This window comes from Tenrec ecaudatus, chromosome 6, assembly GCF_050624435.1.
Source record: "Tenrec ecaudatus isolate mTenEca1 chromosome 6, mTenEca1.hap1, whole genome shotgun sequence".
Classification (NCBI taxonomy): Eukaryota; Metazoa; Chordata; class Mammalia; order Afrosoricida; family Tenrecidae; genus Tenrec; species Tenrec ecaudatus.
In genome coordinates, this window is record NC_134535.1 from 169182056 (window position 1) to 169208779 (window position 26724).

The window sequence follows — 26724 nt, forward strand, 5'->3', positions numbered from 1 at the left end:
ACAGTACAAGTACAGTGAAGAGCACAGTAATGAAGAGCATGATATTTTACAGGTACAGTGAAGAGCACAGTACAGGTGCAGTGAAGAGCACAGCGCACTGAAGAGCACAGTACAGGTACAGTGAGAAGCACAGCACAATGAAGAGCACAGTACAGGTACAGTACAGTGAAGAGCATGATATAGTACAGGTACAGTGAAGAGCACCGTACAGGTACAGCACACTGAAGAGCACAGTGCAGTGAAGAGCACAACACACTGAAGAGCACAGTACAGTGAAGAGCACAGCACACTGAAGAGTGCAGAGAAGAGCGCAGTGCAGCGAAGAGCACAGCACACTGAAGAGCACAGTACAGGTACAGTGAAGAGTGCAGTACAGTGAAGAGTGCAGTACAGGTGCAGTGAAGAGCACAGTACAGGTACAGTGAGAAGCACAGCACACTGAAGAGCACAGTACAGGTACAGTGAAGAGTACAGGTACAGTACAGTGAAGAGCACAGTACAGGTGCAGTGAAGAGCACCATACAGATACAGCACAGTGAAGAGCACAGTACAGGTGCAGTGAAGAGTGCAGTACAGTGAAGAGTGCAGTACAGGTGCAGTGAAGAGCACAGTACAGGTACAGTGAGAAGCACAGCACACTGAAGAGCACAGTACAGTGAAGAGCACAGCACACTGAAGAGCACAGTACGGGTACAGTGAGAAGCACAGCACAATGAAGAGCACAGTACAGGTACAGTGAAGAGTACAGTACAGGTACAGTTCAGTGAAGAGTACAGTGCAGCGAAGAGCACAGCACACTGAAGAGCATGGTACAGTGAAGAGCACGATACAGTACAGGTACGGTGCAGTGAAGAGCACAGTACAGGTACAGTACAGTGAAGAGCACAGGACAGTGAAGAGCACAGTACAGGTACAGAACAGTGAAGAGCACGGTACAGTGAAGAGCATGATACAGTATAATGAAGAGCATGATACAGTACAGGTACACTACAGTGAAGAGCACGATACAGTACAGGTACAGTGAAGAGTGCAGTGCAGTGAAGAATACAGTACAGGTACAGTGAGAAGCACAGCACAGTGAAGAGTACAGTACAGGTACAGTACAGTGAAGAGCATGATACAGTACAGGTACAGTGAAGAGTACAGTACAGGTGCAGTGAAGAGCACAGTACAGGTACAGTACAGTGAAGAGCACAGGACAGTGAAGAGCACAGTACAGGTACAGAACAGTGAAGAGCACGGTACAGTGAAGAGCACGGTACAGTGAAGAGCATGATACAGTACAATGAAGAGCATGATACAGTACAGGCACACTACAGTGAAGAGCACGATACAGTACAGGTACAGTGAAGAGTACAGTGCTGTGAAGAATACAGTACAGGTACAGTGAGAAGCACAGCACAGGTACAGTACAGTGAAGAGCATGATACAGTACAGGTACAGTGAAGAGTACAGTACAGGTGCAGTACAGTGAAGAGCATGATACAGTACAGGTGCAGTGAAGAGTACAGTACAGGTGCAGTGAAGAGCACAGTACAGGTACAGTGCAGTGAAGAGTACAGTACAGGTGCAGTAAAGAGCACAGTACAGTGAAGAGCACAGTGCAGGTGCAGTGAAGAGCACAGCACAGGTATAGTGAGAAGCACAGCACAGTGAAGAGTACAGTACAAGTACAGTGAAGAGCACAGTAATGAAGAGCATGATATTTTACAGGTACAGTGAAGAGCACAGTACAGGTGCAGTGAAGAGCACAGCGCACTGAAGAGCACAGTACAGGTACAGTGAGAAGCACAGCACAATGAAGAGCACAGTACAGGTACAGTACAGTGAAGAGCATGATATAGTACAGGTACAGTGAAGAGCACCGTACAGGTACAGCACACTGAAGAGCACAGTGCAGTGAAGAGCACAACACACTGAAGAGCACAGTACAGTGAAGAGCACAGCACACTGAAGAGTGCAGAGAAGAGCGCAGTGCAGCGAAGAGCACAGCACACTGAAGAGCACAGTACAGGTACAGTGAAGAGTGCAGTACAGGTGCAGTGAAGAGCACAGTACAGGTACAGTACAGTGAAGAGCACAGGACAGTGAAGAGCACAGTACAGGTACAGTACAGTGAAGAGCATGATACAGTACAGGTACAGTGAAGAGTACAGTACAGGTGCAGTGAAGAGCACAGTACAGGTACAGTACAGTGAAGAGCACAGGACAGTGAAGAGCACAGTACAGGTACAGAACAGTGAAGAGCACGGTACAGTGAAGAGCACGGTACAGTGAAGAGCATGATACAGTACAATGAAGAGCATGATACAGTACAGGCACACTACAGTGAAGAGCACGATACAGTACAGGTACAGTGAAGAGTACAGTGCTGTGAAGAATACAGTACAGGTACAGTGAGAAGCACAGCACAGGTACAGTACAGTGAAGAGCATGATACAGTACAGGTACAGTGAAGAGTACAGTACAGGTGCAGTACAGTGAAGAGCATGATACAGTACAGGTGCAGTGAAGAGTACAGTACAGGTGCAGTGAAGAGCACAGTACAGGTACAGTGCAGTGAAGAGTACAGTACAGGTGCAGTAAAGAGCACAGTACAGTGAAGAGCACAGTGCAGGTGCAGTGAAGAGCACAGCACAGGTATAGTGAGAAGCACAGCACAGTGAAGAGTACAGTACAAGTACAGTGAAGAGCACAGTAATGAAGAGCATGATATTTTACAGGTACAGTGAAGAGCACAGTACAGGTGCAGTGAAGAGCACAGCGCACTGAAGAGCACAGTACAGGTACAGTGAGAAGCACAGCACAATGAAGAGCACAGTACAGGTACAGTACAGTGAAGAGCATGATATAGTACAGGTACAGTGAAGAGCACCGTACAGGTACAGCACACTGAAGAGCACAGTGCAGTGAAGAGCACAACACACTGAAGAGCACAGTACAGTGAAGAGCACAGCACACTGAAGAGTGCAGAGAAGAGCGCAGTGCAGCGAAGAGCACAGCACACTGAAGAGCACAGTACAGGTACAGTGAAGAGTGCAGTACAGTGAAGAGTGCAGTACAGGTGCAGTGAAGAGCACAGTACAGGTACAGTGAGAAGCACAGCACACTGAAGAGCACAGTACAGGTACAGTGAAGAGTACAGGTACAGTACAGTGAAGAGCACAGTACAGGTGCAGTGAAGAGCACCATACAGGTACAGCACAGTGAAGAGCACAGCGCAGTACAGTGAAGAGTGCAGTACAGGTGCAGTGAAGAGCGCAGTACAGGTACAGTGAGAAGCACAGCACACTGAAGAGCACAGTACAGGTACAGTGAAGAGTACAGGTACAGTACAGTGAAGAGCACAGTACAGGTGCAGTGAAGAGCACCATACAGATACAGCACAGTGAAGAGCACAGCGCAGTACAGTGAAGAGCGCAGTACAGGTACAGTGAGAAGCACAGCACACTGAAGAGCACAGTACAGGTACAGTGAAGAGTACAGTACAGGTACAGTTCAGTGAAGAGTACAGTGCAGCGAAGAGCACAGCACACTGAAGAGCATGGTACAGTGAAGAGCACGATACAGTACAGGTACGGTGCAGTGAAGAGCACAGTACAGGTACAGTACAGTGAAGAGCACAGGACAGTGAAGAGCACAGTACAGGTACAGAACAGTGAAGAGCACGGTACAGTGAAGAGCATGATACAGTACAATGAAGAGCATGATACAGTACAGGTACACTACAGTGAAGAGCACGATACAGTACAGGTACAGTGAAGAGTGCAGTGCAGTGAAGAATACAGTACAGGTACAGTGAGAAGCACAGCACAGTGAAGAGTACAGTACAGGTACAGTACAGTGAAGAGCATGATACAGTACAGGTACAGTGAAGAGTACAGTACAGGTGCAGTGAAGAGCACAGTACAGGTACAGTACAGTGAAGAGCACAGGACAGTGAAGAGCACAGTACAGGTACAGAACAGTGAAGAGCACGGTACAGTGAAGAGCACGGTACAGTGAAGAGCATGATACAGTACAATGAAGAGCATGATACAGTACAGGCACACTACAGTGAAGAGCACGATACAGTACAGGTACAGTGAAGAGTACAGTGCTGTGAAGAATACAGTACAGGTACAGTGAGAAGCACAGCACAGGTACAGTACAGTGAAGAGCATGATACAGTACAGGTACAGTGAAGAGTACAGTACAGGTGCAGTACAGTGAAGAGCATGATACAGTACAGGTGCAGTGAAGAGTACAGTACAGGTGCAGTGAAGAGCACAGTACAGGTACAGTGCAGTGAAGAGTACAGTACAGGTGCAGTAAAGAGCACAGTACAGTGAAGAGCACAGTGCAGGTGCAGTGAAGAGCACAGCACAGGTATAGTGAGAAGCACAGCACAGTGAAGAGTACAGTACAAGTACAGTGAAGAGCACAGTAATGAAGAGCATGATATTTTACAGGTACAGTGAAGAGCACAGTACAGGTGCAGTGAAGAGCACAGCGCACTGAAGAGCACAGTACAGGTACAGTGAGAAGCACAGCACAATGAAGAGCACAGTACAGGTACAGTACAGTGAAGAGCATGATATAGTACAGGTACAGTGAAGAGCACCGTACAGGTACAGCACACTGAAGAGCACAGTGCAGTGAAGAGCACAACACACTGAAGAGCACAGTACAGTGAAGAGCACAGCACACTGAAGAGTGCAGAGAAGAGCGCAGTGCAGCGAAGAGCACAGCACACTGAAGAGCACAGTACAGGTACAGTGAAGAGTGCAGTACAGTGAAGAGTGCAGTACAGGTGCAGTGAAGAGCACAGTACAGGTACAGTGAGAAGCACAGCACACTGAAGAGCACAGTACAGGTACAGTGAAGAGTACAGGTACAGTACAGTGAAGAGCACAGTACAGGTGCAGTGAAGAGCACCATACAGGTACAGCACAGTGAAGAGCACAGCGCAGTACAGTGAAGAGTGCAGTACAGGTGCAGTGAAGAGCGCAGTACAGGTACAGTGAGAAGCACAGCACACTGAAGAGCACAGTACAGGTACAGTGAAGAGTACAGGTACAGTACAGTGAAGAGCACAGTACAGGTGCAGTGAAGAGCACCATACAGATACAGCACAGTGAAGAGCACAGTACAGGTGCAGTGAAGAGTGCAGTACAGTGAAGAGTGCAGTACAGGTGCAGTGAAGAGCACAGTACAGGTACAGTGAGAAGCACAGCACACTGAAGAGCGCAGTACAGTGAAGAGCACAGCACACTGAAGAGCACAGTACGGGTACAGTGAGAAGCACAGCACAATGAAGAGCACAGTACAGGTACAGTGAAGAGTACAGTACAGGTACAGTTCAGTGAAGAGTACAGTGCAGCAAAGAGCACAGCACACTGAAGAGCACAGTACAGTGAAGAGTACAGGTACAGCACAGTGAAGAGCACAGTGCAGTGAAGAGTACAGGTACAGTACAGTGAATAGCACCGTACAGTGAAGAGTACCATACAGGTACAGCACAGTGAAGAGCGCAGTGCAGTGAAGAGCACGGCACAGTGAAGAGCACAGTACAGGTGCAGTGAAGAGTGCAGTACAGCGAAGAGCACAGCGCAGTACAGTGAAGAGTGCAGTACAGGTGCAGTGAAGAGCACAGTACAGGTACAGTGAGAAGCACAGCACGATGAAGAACACAGTACAGGTACAGTGAAGAGTACAGTACAGGTACAGTTCAGTGAAGAGTACAGTGCAGCGAAGAGCACAGCACACTGAAGAGCACAGTACAGTGAAGAGTACAGGTACAGTACAGTGAATAGCACCGTACAGTGAAGAGTACCATACAGGTACAGCACAGTGAAGAGCGCAGTGCAGTGAAGAGCACGGCACAGTGAAGAGCACAGTACAGGTGCAGTGAAGAGTGCAGTACAGTGAAGAGCACAGCGCAGTACAGTGAAGAGTGCAGTACAGGTGCAGTGAAGAGCACAGTACAGGTACAGTGAGAAGCACAGCACGATGAAGAACACAGTACAGGTACAGTGAAGAGTACAGTACAGGTACAGTTCAGTGAAGAGTACAGTGCAGCGAAGAGCACAGCACACTGAAGAGCACAGTACAGTGAAGAGTACAGGTACATTACAGTGAATAGCACCGTACAGTGAAGAGTACCATACAGGTACAGCACAGTGAAGAGCACAGTGCAGTGAAGAGCACAGCACAGTGAAGAGCACAGTACAGGTGCAGTGAAGAGTGCAGTACAGCGAAGAGCACAGCGCAGTACAGTGAAGAGTGCAGTACAGGTGCAGTGAAGAGCACAGTACAGGTACAGTGAGAAGCACAGCACAATGAAGAACACAGTACAGGTACAGTGAAGAGTACAGTACAGGTACAGTTCAGTGAAGAGTACAGTGCAGCGAAGAGCACAGCACACTGAAGAGCACAGTACAGTGAAGAGTACAGGTACATTACAGTGAATAGCACCGTACAGTGAAGAGTACCATACAGGTACAGCACAGTGAAGAGCGCAGTGCAGTGAAGAGCACGGCACAGTGAAGAGCACAGTACAGGTGCAGTGAAGAGTACAGTGCAGCGAAGAGCACAGCACACTGAAGAGCGCAGTACAGGTACAGGTGCAGTGAAGAGCACAGCACACTGAAGAGCATGGTACAGTGAAGAGCACGATACAGTACAGTGAAGAGCACAATACAGTACAGGTACAGTACAGTGAAGAGTAGGTACAGTACAGGTACAGTGAAGAGTACAGTACAGGTGCAGTGAAGAGCATAGGACAGTGAAGAGCGCAGTACAGGTGCAGTGAAGAGCATAGTACAGGTACAGCACTGTGAAGAGCACAGCACACTGAAGAGCATGGTACAGTGAAGAGCACGATACAGTACAGGTACGGTGCAGTGAAGAGCACAGTACAGGTACAGTACAGTGAAGAGCACAGGACAGTGAAGAGCACAGTACAGGTACAGAACAGTGAAGAGCACGGTACAGTGAAGAGCATGATACAGTACAATGAAGAGCATGATACAGTACAGGTACACTACAGTGAAGAGCACGATACAGTACAGGTACAGTGAAGAGTGCAGTGCAGTGAAGAATACAGTACAGGTACAGTGAGAAGCACAGCACAGTGAAGAGTACAGTACAGGTACAGTACAGTGAAGAGCATGATACAGTACAGGTACAGTGAAGAGTACAGTACAGGTGCAGTGAAGAGCACAGTACAGGTACAGTACAGTGAAGAGCACAGGACAGTGAAGAGCACAGTACAGGTACAGAACAGTGAAGAGCACGGTACAGTGAAGAGCACGGTACAGTGAAGAGCATGATACAGTACAATGAAGAGCATGATACAGTACAGGCACACTACAGTGAAGAGCACGATACAGTACAGGTACAGTGAAGAGTACAGTGCTGTGAAGAATACAGTACAGGTACAGTGAGAAGCACAGCACAGGTACAGTACAGTGAAGAGCATGATACAGTACAGGTACAGTGAAGAGTACAGTACAGGTGCAGTACAGTGAAGAGCATGATACAGTACAGGTGCAGTGAAGAGTACAGTACAGGTGCAGTGAAGAGCACAGTACAGGTACAGTGCAGTGAAGAGTACAGTACAGGTGCAGTAAAGAGCACAGTACAGTGAAGAGCACAGTGCAGGTGCAGTGAAGAGCACAGCACAGGTATAGTGAGAAGCACAGCACAGTGAAGAGTACAGTACAAGTACAGTGAAGAGCACAGTACAGGTGCAGTGAAGAGCACCATACAGGTACAGCACAGTGAAGAGCACAGCGCAGTACAGTGAAGAGTGCAGTACAGGTGCAGTGAAGAGCGCAGTACAGGTACAGTGAGAAGCACAGCACACTGAAGAGCACAGTACAGGTACAGTGAAGAGTACAGGTACAGTACAGTGAAGAGCACAGTACAGGTGCAGTGAAGAGCACCATACAGATACAGCACAGTGAAGAGCACAGTACAGGTGCAGTGAAGAGTGCAGTACAGGTGCAGTGAAGAGCACAGTACAGGTACAGTGAGAAGCACAGCACACTGAAGAGCGCAGTACAGTGAAGAGCACAGCACACTGAAGAGCACAGTACGGGTACAGTGAGAAGCACAGCACAATGAAGAGCACAGTACAGGTACAGTGAAGAGTACAGTACAGGTACAGTTCAGTGAAGAGTACAGTGCAGCAAAGAGCACAGCACACTGAAGAGCACAGTACAGTGAAGAGTACAGGTACAGTACAGTGAATAGCACCGTACAGTGAAGAGTACCATACAGGTACAGCACAGTGAAGAGCACAGTGCAGTGAAGAGCACAGCACACTGAAGAGCACAGTCCAGTGAAGAGTACAGGTACAGTACAGTGAATAGCACCGTACAGTGAAGAGTACCATACAGGTACAGCACAGTGAAGAGCGCAGTGCAGTGAAGAGCACGGCACAGTGAAGAGCACAGTACAGGTGCAGTGAAGAGTGCAGTACAGCGAAGAGCACAGCGCAGTACAGTGAAGAGTGCAGTACAGGTGCAGTGAAGAGCACAGTACAGGTACAGTGAGAAGCACAGCACGATGAAGAACACAGTACAGGTACAGTGAAGAGTACAGTACAGGTACAGTTCAGTGAAGAGTACAGTGCAGCGAAGAGCACAGCACACTGAAGAGCACAGTACAGTGAAGAGTACAGGTACATTACAGTGAATAGCACCGTACAGTGAAGAGTACCATACAGGTACAGCACAGTGAAGAGCGCAGTGCAGTGAAGAGCACGGCACAGTGAAGAGCACAGTACAGGTGCAGTGAAGAGTGCAGTACAGCGAAGAGCACAGCGCAGTACAGTGAAGAGTGCAGTACAGGTGCAGTGAAGAGCACAGTACAGGTACAGTGAGAAGCACAGCACAATGAAGAACACAGTACAGGTACAGTGAAGAGTACAGTACAGGTACAGTTCAGTGAAGAGTACAGTGCAGCGAAGAGCACAGCACACTGAAGAGCACAGTACAGTGAAGAGTACAGGTACATTACAGTGAATAGCACCGTACAGTGAAGAGTACCATACAGGTACAGCACAGTGAAGAGCGCAGTGCAGTGAAGAGCACGGCACAGTGAAGAGCACAGTACAGGTGCAGTGAAGAGCGCAGTACAGGTACAGTGAGAAGCACAGCACACTGAAGAGCACAGTACAGGTACAGTGAAGAGTACAGGTACAGTACAGTGAAGAGCACAGTACAGGTGCAGTGAAGAGCACCATACAGATACAGCACAGTGAAGAGCACAGTACAGGTGCAGTGAAGAGTGCAGTACAGTGAAGAGTGCAGTACAGGTGCAGTGAAGAGCACAGTACAGGTACAGTGAGAAGCACAGCACACTGAAGAGCGCAGTACAGTGAAGAGCACAGCACACTGAAGAGCACAGTACGGGTACAGTGAGAAGCACAGCACAATGAAGAGCACAGTACAGGTACAGTGAAGAGTACAGTACAGGTACAGTTCAGTGAAGAGTACAGTGCAGCGAAGAGCACAGCACACTGAAGAGCATGGTACAGTGAAGAGCACGATACAGTACAGGTACGGTGCAGTGAAGAGCACAGTACAGGTACAGTACAGTGAAGAGCACAGGACAGTGAAGAGCACAGTACAGGTACAGAACAGTGAAGAGCACGGTACAGTGAAGAGCATGATACAGTACAATGAAGAGCATGATACAGTACAGGTACACTACAGTGAAGAGCACGATACAGTACAGGTACAGTGAAGAGTGCAGTGCAGTGAAGAATACAGTACAGGTACAGTGAGAAGCACAGCACAGTGAAGAGTACAGTACAGGTACAGTACAGTGAAGAGCATGATACAGTACAGGTACAGTGAAGAGTACAGTACAGGTGCAGTGAAGAGCACAGTACAGGTACAGTACAGTGAAGAGCACAGGACAGTGAAGAGCACAGTACAGGTACAGAACAGTGAAGAGCACGGTACAGTGAAGAGCACGGTACAGTGAAGAGCATGATACAGTACAATGAAGAGCATGATACAGTACAGGCACACTACAGTGAAGAGCACGATACAGTACAGGTACAGTGAAGAGTACAGTGCTGTGAAGAATACAGTACAGGTACAGTGAGAAGCACAGCACAGGTACAGTACAGTGAAGAGCATGATACAGTACAGGTACAGTGAAGAGTACAGTACAGGTGCAGTACAGTGAAGAGCATGATACAGTACAGGTGCAGTGAAGAGTACAGTACAGGTGCAGTGAAGAGCACAGTACAGGTACAGTGCAGTGAAGAGTACAGTACAGGTGCAGTAAAGAGCACAGTACAGTGAAGAGCACAGTGCAGGTGCAGTGAAGAGCACAGCACAGGTATAGTGAGAAGCACAGCACAGTGAAGAGTACAGTACAAGTACAGTGAAGAGCACAGTAATGAAGAGCATGATATTTTACAGGTACAGTGAAGAGCACAGTACAGGTGCAGTGAAGAGCACAGCGCACTGAAGAGCACAGTACAGGTACAGTGAGAAGCACAGCACAATGAAGAGCACAGTACAGGTACAGTACAGTGAAGAGCATGATATAGTACAGGTACAGTGAAGAGCACCGTACAGGTACAGCACACTGAAGAGCACAGTGCAGTGAAGAGCACAACACACTGAAGAGCACAGTACAGTGAAGAGCACAGCACACTGAAGAGTGCAGAGAAGAGCGCAGTGCAGCGAAGAGCACAGCACACTGAAGAGCACAGTACAGGTACAGTGAAGAGTGCAGTACAGTGAAGAGTGCAGTACAGGTGCAGTGAAGAGCACAGTACAGGTACAGTGAGAAGCACAGCACACTGAAGAGCACAGTACAGGTACAGTGAAGAGTACAGGTACAGTACAGTGAAGAGCACAGTACAGGTGCAGTGAAGAGCACCATACAGGTACAGCACAGTGAAGAGCACAGCGCAGTACAGTGAAGAGTGCAGTACAGGTGCAGTGAAGAGCGCAGTACAGGTACAGTGAGAAGCACAGCACACTGAAGAGCACAGTACAGGTACAGTGAAGAGTACAGGTACAGTACAGTGAAGAGCACAGTACAGGTGCAGTGAAGAGCACCATACAGATACAGCACAGTGAAGAGCACAGTACAGGTGCAGTGAAGAGTGCAGTACAGTGAAGAGTGCAGTACAGGTGCAGTGAAGAGCACAGTACAGGTACAGTGAGAAGCACAGCACACTGAAGAGCGCAGTACAGTGAAGAGCACAGCACACTGAAGAGCACAGTACGGGTACAGTGAAGAGTACAGTACAGGTACAGTTCAGTGAAGAGTACAGTGCAGCAAAGAGCACAGCACACTGAAGAGCACAGTACAGTGAAGAGTACAGGTACAGTACAGTGAATAGCACCGTACAGTGAAGAGTACCATACAGGTACAGCACAGTGAAGAGCACAGTGCAGTGAAGAGCACAGCACACTGAAGAGCACAGTACAGTGAAGAGTACAGGTACAGTACAGTGAATAGCACCGTACAGTGAAGAGTACCATACAGGTACAGCACAGTGAAGAGCGCAGTGCAGTGAAGAGCACGGCACAGTGAAGAGCACAGTACAGGTGCAGTGAAGAGTGCAGTACAGCGAAGAGCACAGCGCAGTACAGTGAAGAGTGCAGTACAGGTGCAGTGAAGAGCACAGTACAGGTACAGTGAGAAGCACAGCACGATGAAGAACACAGTACAGGTACAGTGAAGAGTACAGTACAGGTACAGTTCAGTGAAGAGTACAGTGCAGCGAAGAGCACAGCACACTGAAGAGCACAGTACAGTGAAGAGTACAGGTACATTACAGTGAATAGCACCGTACAGTGAAGAGTACCATACAGGTACAGCACAGTGAAGAGCACAGTGCAGTGAAGAGCACAGCACAGTGAAGAGCACAGTACAGGTGCAGTGAAGAGTGCAGTACAGCGAAGAGCACAGCGCAGTACAGTGAAGAGTGCAGTACAGGTGCAGTGAAGAGCACAGTACAGGTACAGTGAGAAGCACAGCACAATGAAGAACACAGTACAGGTACAGTGAAGAGTACAGTACAGGTACAGTTCAGTGAAGAGTACAGTGCAGCGAAGAGCACAGCACACTGAAGAGCACAGTACAGTGAAGAGTACAGGTACATTACAGTGAATAGCACCGTACAGTGAAGAGTACCATACAGGTACAGCACAGTGAAGAGCGCAGTGCAGTGAAGAGCACGGCACAGTGAAGAGCACAGTACAGGTGCAGTGAAGAGCGCAGTACAGGTACAGTGAGAAGCACAGCACACTGAAGAGCACAGTACAGGTACAGTGAAGAGTACAGGTACAGTACAGTGAAGAGCACAGTACAGGTGCAGTGAAGAGCACCATACAGATACAGCACAGTGAAGAGCACAGTACAGGTGCAATGAAGAGTGCAGTTCAGTGAAGAGTGCAGTACAGGTGCAGTGAAGAGCACAGTACAGGTACAGTGAGAAGCACAGCACACTGAAGAGCGCAGTACAGTGAAGAGCACAGCACACTGAAGAGCACAGTACGGGTACAGTGAGAAGCACAGCACAATGAAGAGCACAGTACAGGTACAGTGAAGAGTACAGTACAGGTACAGTTCAGTGAAGAGTACAGTGCAGCGAAGAGCACAGCACACTGAAGAGCATGGTACAGTGAAGAGCACGATACAGTACAGGTACGGTGCAGTGAAGAGCACAGTACAGGTACAGTACAGTGAAGAGCACAGGACAGTGAAGAGCACAGTACAGGTACAGAACAGTGAAGAGCACGGTACAGTGAAGAGCATGATACAGTACAATGAAGAGCATGATACAGTACAGGTACACTACAGTGAAGAGCACGATACAGTACAGGTACAGTGAAGAGTGCAGTGCAGTGAAGAATACAGTACAGGTACAGTGAGAAGCACAGCACAGTGAAGAGTACAGTACAGGTACAGTACAGTGAAGAGCATGATACAGTACAGGTACAGTGAAGAGTACAGTACAGGTGCAGTGAAGAGCACAGTACAGGTACAGTACAGTGAAGAGCACAGGACAGTGAAGAGCACAGTACAGGTACAGAACAGTGAAGAGCACGGTACAGTGAAGAGCACGGTACAGTGAAGAGCATGATACAGTACAATGAAGAGCATGATACAGTACAGGCACACTACAGTGAAGAGCACGATACAGTACAGGTACAGTGAAGAGTACAGTGCTGTGAAGAATACAGTACAGGTACAGTGAGAAGCACAGCACAGGTACAGTACAGTGAAGAGCATGATACAGTACAGGTACAGTGAAGAGTACAGTACAGGTGCAGTACAGTGAAGAGCATGATACAGTACAGGTGCAGTGAAGAGTACAGTACAGGTGCAGTGAAGAGCACAGTACAGGTACAGTGCAGTGAAGAGTACAGTACAGGTGCAGTAAAGAGCACAGTACAGTGAAGAGCACAGTGCAGGTGCAGTGAAGAGCACAGCACAGGTATAGTGAGAAGCACAGCACAGTGAAGAGTACAGTACAAGTACAGTGAAGAGCACAGTAATGAAGAGCATGATATTTTACAGGTACAGTGAAGAGCACAGTACAGGTGCAGTGAAGAGCACAGCGCACTGAAGAGCACAGTACAGGTACAGTGAGAAGCACAGCACAATGAAGAGCACAGTACAGGTACAGTACAGTGAAGAGCATGATATAGTACAGGTACAGTGAAGAGCACCGTACAGGTACAGCACACTGAAGAGCACAGTGCAGTGAAGAGCACAACACACTGAAGAGCACAGTACAGTGAAGAGCACAGCACACTGAAGAGTGCAGAGAAGAGCACAGTGCAGCGAAGAGCACAGCACACTGAAGAGCACAGTACAGGTACAGTGAAGAGTGCAGTACAGTGAAGAGTGCAGTACAGGTGCAGTGAAGAGCACAGTACAGGTACAGTGAGAAGCACAGCACACTGAAGAGCACAGTACAGGTACAGTGAAGAGTACAGGTACAGTACAGTGAAGAGCACAGTACAGGTGCAGTGAAGAGCACCATACAGGTACAGCACAGTGAAGAGCACAGCGCAGTACAGTGAAGAGCGCAGTACAGGTACAGTGAGAAGCACAGCACACTGAAGAGCACAGTACAGGTACAGTGAAGAGTACAGGTACAGTACAGTGAAGAGCACAGTACAGGTGCAGTGAAGAGCACCATACAGATACAGCACAGTGAAGAGCACAGTACAGGTGCAGTGAAGAGTGCAGTACAGTGAAGAGTGCAGTACAGGTGCAGTGAAGAGCACAGTACAGGTACAGTGAGAAGCACAGCACACTGAAGAGCGCAGTACAGTGAAGAGCACAGCACACTGAAGAGCACAGTACGGGTACAGTGAGAAGCACAGCACAATGAAGAGCACAGTACAGGTACAGTGAAGAGTACAGTACAGGTACAGTTCAGTGAAGAGTACAGTGCAGCAAAGAGCACAGCACACTGAAGAGCACAGTACAGTGAAGAGTACAGGTACAGCACAGTGAAGAGCACAGTGCAGTGAAGAGCACAGCACACTGAAGAGCACAGTACAGTGAAGAGTACAGGTACAGTACAGTGAATAGCACCGTACAGTGAAGAGTACCATACAGGTACAGCACAGTGAAGAGCGCAGTGCAGTGAAGAGCACGGCACAGTGAAGAGCACAGTACAGGTGCAGTGAAGAGTGCAGTACAGCGAAGAGCACAGCGCAGTACAGTGAAGAGTGCAGTACAGGTGCAGTGAAGAGCACAGTACAGGTACAGTGAGAAGCACAGCACGATGAAGAACACAGTACAGGTACAGTGAAGAGTACAGTACAGGTACAGTTCAGTGAAGAGTACAGTGCAGCGAAGAGCACAGCACACTGAAGAGCACAGTACAGTGAAGAGTACAGGTACAGTACAGTGAATAGCACCGTACAGTGAAGAGTACCATACAGGTACAGCACAGTGAAGAGCGCAGTGCAGTGAAGAGCACGGCACAGTGAAGAGCACAGTACAGGTGCAGTGAAGAGTGCAGTACAGTGAAGAGCACAGCGCAGTACAGTGAAGAGTGCAGTACAGGTGCAGTGAAGAGCACAGTACAGGTACAGTGAGAAGCACAGCACGATGAAGAACACAGTACAGGTACAGTGAAGAGTACAGTACAGGTACAGTTCAGTGAAGAGTACAGTGCAGCGAAGAGCACAGCACACTGAAGAGCACAGTACAGTGAAGAGTACAGGTACATTACAGTGAATAGCACCGTACAGTGAAGAGTACCATACAGGTACAGCACAGTGAAGAGCACAGTGCAGTGAAGAGCACAGCACAGTGAAGAGCACAGTACAGGTGCAGTGAAGAGTGCAGTACAGCGAAGAGCACAGCGCAGTACAGTGAAGAGTGCAGTACAGGTGCAGTGAAGAGCACAGTACAGGTACAGTGAGAAGCACAGCACAATGAAGAACACAGTACAGGTACAGTGAAGAGTACAGTACAGGTACAGTTCAGTGAAGAGTACAGTGCAGCGAAGAGCACAGCACACTGAAGAGCACAGTACAGTGAAGAGTACAGGTACATTACAGTGAATAGCACCGTACAGTGAAGAGTACCATACAGGTACAGCACAGTGAAGAGCGCAGTGCAGTGAAGAGCACGGCACAGTGAAGAGCACAGTACAGGTGCAGTGAAGAGTACAGTACAGTGAAGAGCACAGCACACTGAAGAGCGCAGTACAGGTACAGGTGCAGTGAAGAGCACAGCACACTGAAGAGCATGGTACAGTGAAGAGCACGATACAGTACAGTGAAGAGCACAATACAGTACAGGTACAGTACAGTGAAGAGTAGGTACAGTACAGGTACAGTGAAGAGTACAGTACAGGTGCAGTGAAGAGCATAGTACAGGTACAGCACTGTGAAGAGCACAGCACACTGAAGAGCATGGTACAGTGAAGAGCACGATACAGTACAGGTACGGTGCAGTGAAGAGCACAGTACAGGTACAGTACAGTGAAGAGCACAGGACAGTGAAGAGCACAGTACAGGTACAGAACAGTGAAGAGCACGGTACAGTGAAGAGCATGATACAGTACAATGAAGAGCATGATACAGTACAGGTACACTACAGTGAAGAGCACGATACAGTACAGGTACAGTGAAGAGTGCAGTGCAGTGAAGAATACAGTACAGGTACAGTGAGAAGCACAGCACAGTGAAGAGTACAGTACAGGTACAGTACAGTGAAGAGCATGATACAGTACAGGTACAGTGAAGAGTACAGTACAGGTGCAGTGAAGAGCACAGTACAGGTACAGTACAGTGAAGAGCACAGGACAGTGAAGAGCACAGTACAGGTACAGAACAGTGAAGAGCACGGTACAGTGAAGAGCACGGTACAGTGAAGAGCATGATACAGTACAATGAAGAGCATGATACAGTACAGGCACACTACAGTGAAGAGCACGATACAGTACAGGTACAGTGAAGAGTACAGTGCTGTGAAGAATACAGTACAGGTACAGTGAGAAGCACAGCACAGGTACAGTACAGTGAAGAGCATGATACAGTACAGGTACAGTGAAGAGTACAGTACAGGTGCAGTGAAGAGCACAGTACAGGTACAGTGCAGTGAAGAGTACAGTACAGGTGCAGTAAAGAGCACAGTACAGTGAAGAGCACAGTGCAGGTGCAGTGAAGAGCACAGCACAGGTATAGTGAGAAGCACAGCACAGTGAAGAGTACAGTACAAGTACAGTGAAGAGCACAGTAATGAAGAGCATGATATTTTACAGGTACAGTGAAGAGCACAGTACAGGTGCAGTGAAGAGCACAGCGCACTGAAGAGCACAGTACAGGTACAGTGAGAAGCACAGCACAATGAAGAGCACAGTACAGGTACAGTACAGTGAAGAGCATGATATAGTACAGGTACAGTGAAGAGCACCGTACAGGTACAGCACACTGAAGAGCACAGTGCAGTGAAGAGCACAACACACTGAAGAGCACAGTACAGTGAAGAGCACAGCACACTGAAGAGTGCAGAGAAGAGCACAGTGCAGCGAAGAGCACAGCACACTGAAGAGCACAGTACAGGTACAGTGAAGAGTGCAGTACAGTGAAGAGCACAGTACAGGTACAGTGAAGAGTACAGGTACAGTACAGTGAAGAGCACAGTACAGGTGCAGTGAAGAGCACCATACAGGTACAGCACAGTGAAGAGCACAGCGCAGTACAGTGAAGAGCGCAGTACAGGTACAGTGAGAAGCACAGCACACTGAAGAGCACAGTACAGGTACAGTGAAGAGTACAGGTACAGTACAGTGAAGAGCACAGTACAGGTGCAGTGAAGAGCACCATACAGATACAGCACAGTGAAGAGCACAGTACAGGTGCAGTGAAGAGTGCAGTACAGTGAAGAGTGCAGTACAGGTGCAGTGAAGAGCACAGTACAGGTACAGTGAGAAGCACAGCACACTGAAGAGCGCAGTACAGTGAAGAGCACAGCACACTGAAGAGCACAGTACGGGTACAGTGAGAAGCACAGCACAATGAAGAGCACAGTACAGGTACAGTGAAGAGTACAGTACAGGTACAGTTCAGTGAAGAGTACAGTGCAGCAAAGAGCACAGCACACTGAAGAGCACAGTACAGTGAAGAGTACAGGTACAGCACAGTGAAGAGCACAGTGCAGTGAAGAGCACAGCACACTGAAGAGCACAGTACAGTGAAGAGTACAGGTACAGTACAGTGAATAGCACCGTACAGTGAAGAGTACCATACAGGTACAGCACAGTGAAGAGCGCAGTGCAGTGAAGAGCACGGCACAGTGAAGAGCACAGTACAGGTGCAGTGAAGAGTGCAGTACAGCGAAGAGCACAGCGCAGTACAGTGAAGAGTGCAGTACAGGTGCAGTGAAGAGCACAGTACAGGTACAGTGAGAAGCACAGCACGATGAAGAACACAGTACAGGTACAGTGAAGAGTACAGTACAGGTACAGTTCAGTGAAGAGTACAGTGCAGCGAAGAGCACAGCACACTGAAGAGCACAGTACAGTGAAGAGTACAGGTACAGTACAGTGAATAGCACCGTACAGTGAAGAGTACCATACAGGTACAGCACAGTGAAGAGCGCAGTGCAGTGAAGAGCACGGCACAGTGAAGAGCACAGTACAGGTGCAGTGAAGAGTGCAGTACAGTGAAGAGCACAGCGCAGTACAGTGAAGAGTGCAGTACAGGTGCAGTGAAGAGCACAGTACAGGTACAGTGAGAAGCACAGCACGATGAAGAACACAGTACAGGTACAGTGAAGAGTACAGTACAGGTACAGTTCAGTGAAGAGTACAGTGCAGCGAAGAGCACAGCACACTGAAGAGCACAGTACAGTGAAGAGTACAGGTACATTACAGTGAATAGCACCGTACAGTGAAGAGTACCATACAGGTACAGCACAGTGAAGAGCACAGTGCAGTGAAGAGCACAGCACAGTGAAGAGCACAGTACAGGTGCAGTGAAGAGTGCAGTACAGCGAAGAGCACAGCGCAGTACAGTGAAGAGTGCAGTACAGGTGCAGTGAAGAGCACAGTACAGGTACAGTGAGAAGCACAGCACAATGAAGAACACAGTACAGGTACAGTGAAGAGTACAGTACAGGTACAGTTCAGTGAAGAGTACAGTGCAGCGAAGAGCACAGCACACTGAAGAGCACAGTACAGTGAAGAGTACAGGTACATTACAGTGAATAGCACCGTACAGTGAAGAGTACCATACAGGTACAGCACAGTGAAGAGCGCAGTGCAGTGAAGAGCACGGCACAGTGAAGAGCACAGTACAGGTGCAGTGAAGAGTACAGTGCAGCGAAGAGCACAGCACACTGAAGAGCGCAGTACAGGTACAGGTGCAGTGAAGAGCACAGCACACTGAAGAGCATGGTACAGTGAAGAGCACGATACAGTACAGTGAAGAGCACAATACAGTACAGGTACAGTACAGTGAAGAGTAGGTACAGTACAGGTACAGTGAAGAGTACAGTACAGGTGCAGTGAAGAGCATAGGACAGTGAAGAGCGCAGTACAGGTGCAGTGAAGAGCATAGTACAGGTACAGCACTGTGAAGAGCACAGCACACTGAAGAGCATGGTACAGTGAAGAGCACGATACAGTACAGGTACGGTGCAGTGAAGAGCACAGTACAGGTACAGTACAGTGAAGAGCACAGGACAGTGAAGAGCACAGTACAGGTACAGAACAGTGAAGAGCACGGTACAGTGAAGAGCATGATACAGTACAATGAAGAGCATGATACAGTACAGGTACACTACAGTGAAGAGCACGATACAGTACAGGTACAGTGAAGAGTGCAGTGCAGTGAAGAATACAGTACAGGTACAGTGAGAAGCACAGCACAGTGAAGAGTACAGTACAGGTACAGTACAGTGAAGAGCATGATACAGTACAGGTACAGTGAAGAGTACAGTACAGGTGCAGTGAAGAGCACAGTACAGGTACAGTACAGTGAAGAGCACAGGACAGTGAAGAGCACAGTACAGGTACAGAACAGTGAAGAGCACGGTACAGTGAAGAGCACGGTACAGTGAAGAGCATGATACAGTACAATGAAGAGCATGATACAGTACAGGCACACTACAGTGAAGAGCACGATACAGTACAGGTACAGTGAAGAGTACAGTGCTGTGAAGAATACAGTACAGGTACAGTGAGAAGCACAGCACAGGTACAGTACAGTGAAGAGCATGATACAGTACAGGTACAGTGAAGAGTACAGTACAGGTGCAGTACAGTGAAGAGCATGATACAGTACAGGTGCAGTGAAGAGTACAGTACAGGTGCAGTGAAGAGCACAGTACAGGTACAGTGCAGTGAAGAGTACAGTACAGGTGCAGTAAAGAGCACAGTACAGTGAAGAGCACAGTGCAGGTGCAGTGAAGAGCACAGCACAGGTATAGTGAGAAGCACAGCACGGTGAAGAGTACAGTAGAAGTACAGTGAAGAGCACAGTAATGAAGAGCATGATATTTTACAGGTACAGTGAAGAGCACAGTACAGGTGCAGTGAAGAGCACAGCGCACTGAAGAGCACAGTACAGGTACAGTACAGTGAAGAGCATAGGACAGTGAAGAGCACCGTACAGTGAAGAGCACCATACAGGTACAGCACAGTGAAGAGCACAGTACAGGTGCAGTGAAGAGCACCATACAGGTACAGCACAGTGAAGAGCACAGTACAGGTGCAGTGAAGAGCGCAGTACAGGTACAGTGAAGAGTGCAGTACAGGTGCAGTGAAGAGCGCAGTACAGGTACAGTGAAGAGTACAGTGCAGCGAAGAGCACAGCACACTGAAGAGCACAGTACAGGTACAGTGAAGAGTACAGGTACAGTGAAGAGTGCAGTACAGTGAAGAGTGCAGTACAGGTGCAGTGAAGAGCACAGTACAGTGAAGAGTGCAGTACAGGTGCAGTGAAGAGTGCAGTACAGTGAAGAGCACAGCGCAGTACAGTAAAGAGCACAGCGCAGTACAGTGAAGAGTGCAGTACAGTGAAGAGCACCATACAGGTACAGCACAGTGAAGAGCACAGTACAGTGAAGAGCACAGTGCAGTGAAGAGTGCAGTACAGTGAAGAGCACAGCGCAGTACAGTGAAGAGTGCAGTACAGGTACAGTGAAGAGCATGATACAGTACAGGTACAGTGAAGAGTACAGTACAGGTGCAGTACAGTGAAGAGCACAGCGCAGTACAGTGAAGAGCGCAGTACAGTGAAGAGCACAGCGCAGTACAGTGAAGAGTGCAGTACAGGTACAGTACAGTGAAGAGCATGATATAGTACAGGTACAGTGAAGAGTATAGTACAGGTGCAGTACAGTGAAGAGCATGATACAGTACAGGTACAGTGAAGAGTACAGTACAGGTGCAGTGAAGAGCACAGTACAGGTACAGCACAGTGAAGAGCACAGTACAGGTGCAGTGAAGAGTGCAGTACAGTGAAGAGTGCAGTACAGGTGCAGTGAAGAGTGCAGTACAGCGAAGAGCACAGCGCAGTACAGTAAAGAGCACAGTGCAGTACAGTGAAGAGTGCAGTACAGTGAAGAGCACAGTACAGGTACTGTACAGTGAAGAGCACCGGCTTTGCTGATGGGGGCAAATGTGCATCTTTATTTCTGTTCAATTAAAGTAGCAGCCATTGTGAAGGGAAAAAACAATATCGGATTTGGAGCCGGCTAGGAGATTAGATCTTGTTTATCACTTACTAGCTCTGCGGCTTGACAGTTTATTTCAGTTCTTCTAACTACAAAGTGGGACAGCACCCCCACCATCTAGGGGTGCAGAAAAGATGACAAGGCATGCAGGGGACAATGGAAGCGGCTGCCATGCCTGTCAGTACTGCTAATCCCACCCCACCCCACCCCCACCACAAGTATGTTGACTGAAACATGGTTTGAGTCAGGCAAGCTAAGAGGAGACGTGTGGAAAAACCCCATCAATTCATTAGCTTTTATCTCCTGGGTTGAGAGAGAAGAGGAGACAGGAAATAAGAGATCTCTGTGGGGTTTTACCTCAAGTGGACTTTGGGGACTAAACACTTATTTCTACTTTTCTCCATCCATTCCTTCAAACTCCTTATGTTAATGCCTTGGTTTTTAAAAGTGTGTAGATTCCAAAGTTGAAGATTTTGAAAAAAATCTATGTAATCTTTCATTCTCATACCCCATGCTCCCTTCTACCTTATTACCTTGAGAACCAGCATGTGCTATCTAATTGGATTTCTTACTGAAAAACTACTCTTTTAGGTCAAATCTTTGCGCTAGTGTCCTCCTGAAGATCTTTATCAGCTTGAGGACAAATCCTCCTAGAAAACTCTGGCTGCTGGCCCTGCTTGCTGCTTACTCTCAGGAAGAGATCACTGAAGGTGTGGGGGCTACAGCGAAGTGTGAAGAAGCCGGATTGTGCCCAGCTATCAGAAAGAACAGCACTTGGGGTTCTTATGGCTTGAATGTACACAAGCAGTCATCTAAGTGAGGCGTCACCTAAGTCCACATAGAAGAAGCACACCAGCTTGTGTGACCCAAGGTATCAGGACTTAAATTATGAACACCCTATTTGTAGACAGAGCTCAAAATCCATCTACAGTCTCTACTTAGATTAAGTCTCCGGTGGACCCCCTCTGATCATAGTTGAGGGATCTGAGTAACCTGGCTATCAGACAGTTTATTGTAAACTTGATTGTGGCAGATGGAATTAGGTTATAAAGTGCTAACATTTGATCTCTCTTTTGACCCATTTTGAATTTGTTCTAGTTTTCAATATTTGCTGTTTTCCTGATAGAGGCGCCTCCCCACCCCTTGTTTATTTTAATATTGTTATTGGTTTTTTCTTTCTTTGATTAAAAAAATTGCTGAGTGTGTTTGTGTTTTGGCTTCCAGTATATGAAACATGGGATGGGTGGATGTGCAGAGACAATAATCGGTGTAATGGCTTACCAGAGATGGTGGTTGTGGTGAGGGAGGTTGGGAAATGAAAACCAAATAAGTACCTGAGGTGGGAAGATGATGTTCTAGAACTGATTTATATATAGCTCTTTTTAATAATTATATCTCAATGAAACTATTGGGGGATAAAAGAGAGAACATGATGTGGCAAAGGAGTAGTTAATAAACTATCCTTCCTAAGAGATCTGAATGAACTATTTGGGTGCTAAGTATCTAAGGAGCCCCAGTGGTGTAGTGGTTATGCATTGGTCTGCGATCTGCAAGGTCAGCAGATCTGTCAGCTGCTCCTTGGGGAGAAAGGCGGGGCTTTCTACTCCTGTAAAGCGTTACCCTTTCTGAAACCCACAGGGGTAGTTCTACCCTGTCCCATAGGGTCGCTGTGAGTCGGCATCATCAACTCGATGGCAGCGAGTTTGGGTTTTTGAGTTTGGTTTATCTTGCTAATACATCTGTCCCTGTGAACGGTCACCTCCAGCAACATCTGTGATGTAGAATTAAAATTCCAATCAGCCTGTTTACCAGTTCTATTTGACCACATGTCCAAAAAAACCCAAAAAAAACCCCACAATCCTCCTCCTTTGGAGTATTTATCAGGGGAAAAAAAAACTCAGCTGTGCTCTCACAGGCATGGAAAATGTTCATGTGCTCTAGCACAATCAGGAATGTAGCGCCCCTCCATCTGCCCAGTTTGAGTTTAGGAGCTGTGTCGCTGGGCAGTGACTTAGCAGCTCTGGGCTCCATTCTCTCACCCATCCACGTCCTCAGTGGATCTGTCTTAAGGATTACGAGGTAAGGCATGCATGTGCAGACCATAGGCTCCACGTGCTCTGGACACGTTGGCTGCCACCCACCTGCCCCCCTGGGCCTGTGTCTCTAATTGTGGGCCACCATGCAGAGTGAGTTCCGATGCCTTGTGAGAGGTGCTCTCCGATCCATCCCAGGAGCACAGCTTTGCACTGAGTGTGGTTTATAAGTCAGCGTCAGTCAGAGAGGAGATGAAGGTTGATTCTCCAGACTGAACAGCAGGCAGGTCAGAAGGTAATACTGACTTACACTCTCCACACAGCATTTGTTTGAGAGAAGGGCTCCCAGATGTTTAAACCCAAACCCAAACTCACAGCACTATGACTCAGCACAGCAGAGCAGAATGCCCCGTCCCCCAGCCCCCGGTGGGCTTCTGAAGCTGTAACTCTCTATGGGAGCAGAAAGCCTTTCATCTTTCTCCTGGGAAGTGGCTAGTGGGTTTGAACTGCTAACCTTGAGGTTAGCAGTCCAATGATTACCCACTAGCGCCACCAGAGTTACATACAAAGCTATCTGATGTTAATGCCCTTCCCTGGCTTACTAACAGTAGAAGGAGATTTCAACAGTAGCAAAAGGCAGGTAGGTTCTGAGATGGGAGTTCTTCTCTTTTCCCTACAAAAAAATGGATCATTTGTTTTGCCACAATAAACTCAGAACTCCGCTTTCTGCATTAGATTAAAAAGAAAGGAAGGAAGACAAAGTGCACTCCAACTCCAATTGGCTAGCCAGTCAGCTAAATGAGAAAGCATGGAATTGATGTAAAAAGAAAACTACATGAAATTCAAGCCTCGGTGTCAAGATCAGATGTCAAGCGACTTCACCGTAATTACCTGCTTAAAAATGTAATGATGCTTCTGCTTGAACTTAAAAACTCAGACACTGTTATCAGCCATTGAGACTATTTCTTAATGAAAGACTGCTCCATGCTCTGCCTCCATTTCAACAAAACAACTAAGTGTGAGAGCCATGTATGGGATTAAACGATCCAAATCCTCTAATCAACGGACATTATTAGCGACAACAAAAGAGCTAAGAGGATCCTTATGTAATTCAACTAAATTTGAGCTGCTTGAGTTACATTATTCCTGGGAATCTAAATATCAGAGTGATAGCCAACAGGGGGAAAAAAAGATGAAAACAAAATTTTTTTGGCAAGTCACTCATAACCCTGGGGTCTATTTTCCATATTTGCTGAAATCATATCATTCTCAGATCAAAGATGTGCTGATTGGTCAATAAAAAAAATCAGAAAGAGTCTGTTTATCTATGGTATTCAGTTATCAGATCAAACTAGCCCCAAAGCAAGGAAAGAATCCTTAACCAACATGCATCCTAGTAACTACTGACAACAAGGAAATTGTCCACTCACCAAAGGCTGCAGCAAGGTAGTACCCTGCATGCCAAGAGGAAGATATACGGATTTATGTTTCAATTTACTTTTTTTTTTTTAAGTCAACACTTGAAGGCTTCACAAAGTAAAACCCAGATTGAGGTTCTAAGCCACGATGGATGGAAAAATGGCATAAGAATACTTTATGGAGATACCTTCTGATCTAAAAATCGCCAGGAATGCTCTTGGTCAGGCTGAGTGTTTTTCAGTGAAAACGCTATTCAAAGATTTTAAAATTAAGATGCTAATGCTCTGCTTTGGTGGGGAGTAGGATATCCTATCCAATCTTTGGCTCAGGTCATTTTGGAGATTTTTATTTGGTGACAGGAAAACATCTTTACTCAAGGAGTCTCTTCCTGAGTAGCAGATCTCAGTGCGGGTAATTGGGAAACCGTATTTCAAAGCTAACCCCCCCCCCCACCCACACACACACAAAGGGACAGTTATGAAAAACTAAACCAATTGCCTAAATTTAGAATTCTCTTAGCATTGCCTTAACGCTGCAAATTTTAAGATGACAACTCCCAGAATTGGTTTTTAAATGGTTACTTTCTCCCCCTCTGTTTCTACGGGATGACTAAAGAGATCCAGTGGGGAAGCTGCACTACCTTTATTAATATCTCTTCCTCTCACCTTGTATATTTTATCCTTTAAAGCAAAAGCAAGCTTAAGTAGAAAATACTGCCATAAAAAAAAAGAAAATACTGCCATGATAGATCAGAAGTCCATTACCATGTATTATGGATAACAGAATAACATTGTCCACTGCCCAAAAGTGGTCAAAACTGCCCTTTTGGGGGGCAGTTTTCACACGGTAAGTTGGAGGCTGGCTTGCTGGGTCTAATGTTCACAGAGGCTGGTGGAAATATCAAGGCATGATGCCGGCTACTGAGGTTTACCCACACTGAGATGTGGCTTCCCCCAACCCCCAGCCCACTGCTGTTGACGAATCCCTACTCCTGGCGACCCCGTAGGACAGAACAGAATGACACTCACCCCGCAGGGTTTCCAAAGCTGTCATTTTCCGAGAAGCCAAGAATTGCATTCTTTTTCCCTTGGAGAAGCCGGTGCGTCCAAACTGCTGACCTTTCAGTTAGCAGTTGAGTACTTCACTACTACCCAGCCAGGGCTCCTTGAGATGTGGTAATGGGAAAGGGGCGGGGCTCAAAAACTTGATTATTACCAAAAAAATTGTTTTTTAAAAAATGTTCTGATTGGCATTGGGAGAAAGATAAGATTTTCTACTCCCTTAAAGAGTTAGTCGTGGAAACCCACGGGGTCCCTGGTTCCTGTCCTGGAGGGTCACTAGGAGTCAGAATGGACTCAGTGGCAGTGAGTAAGTGACAGGGTGGGGAGAATTCAATACTCTGCCAACCACCCCTTGCCACCCTTCTCCAGTCTGGCCTTCCTTTGGGCTGTAACTGCACACAGACCCCACCTACGGACAGCGAACAGGTGGAGGTGGCTGGGAGGCCCGTCCGTCTTTTGTCTGTTCTCTAAAGGAGAGGACAGAGGAACCAGCCCATTTCTTTCCAGGCCTGACCAGATAATGGGACACACCCCTTTATACTCGAACAAATAGTTTTGCTTTGGCTGCAGATTCAAATAAATGGTTTTTTAAAACAGTTCCTAAAACCACCGAGCCGGCCCAAACTGGAATGTCTCTTACCTCGACGTCCTTTTTCAGTTTTTCCAGGAACACGGTTTTGTTGTTGTCGTCGATATAAATCTTTTGGCCCTCGTTAATGAAATCGTTGTCCTTCAAAGTTGGCAATTCTTTGGCCTGGGGTGGGGTTGGGGAGAAGGGACGGACGGAGGGAGGGAGGGAGGGAGAGAGAGAAAGAGAAAGGAAGATAAGAAGTTTGGATGAAATTCAGAAAACAATCTTCATGCCTTCAACCTGGACATTAAGTGTGCCCTCCTCTCCATGGGGCTTGCACCCAAGGCAATGGACTGTGAGGAGGCTTGTATACCGCAAGGGGGCACCAGTGAGCTGTGACCACTGGAAGCATTCCCAGTGGGGATGGAGGGATAGACAGACTCCATATCATAAGGCTTTTGTC

General features: G+C 47.5%; 1 protein-coding gene across 2 annotated transcripts in view; it reads right to left on the reverse strand.

The window, feature by feature from the left end:
• Positions 1-26724, reverse strand: part of PIP4K2A (phosphatidylinositol-5-phosphate 4-kinase type 2 alpha) — a 255060-nt gene that overhangs the window by 40533 nt on the left and 187803 nt on the right. For both annotated transcript variants that reach the window (XM_075552483.1, XM_075552482.1), the window contains one exon: positions 26331-26444. In XM_075552483.1, the coding sequence (XP_075408598.1) occupies positions 26331-26444 (114 nt within the window). The remainder of the gene's footprint in view (positions 1-26330; positions 26445-26724) is intronic.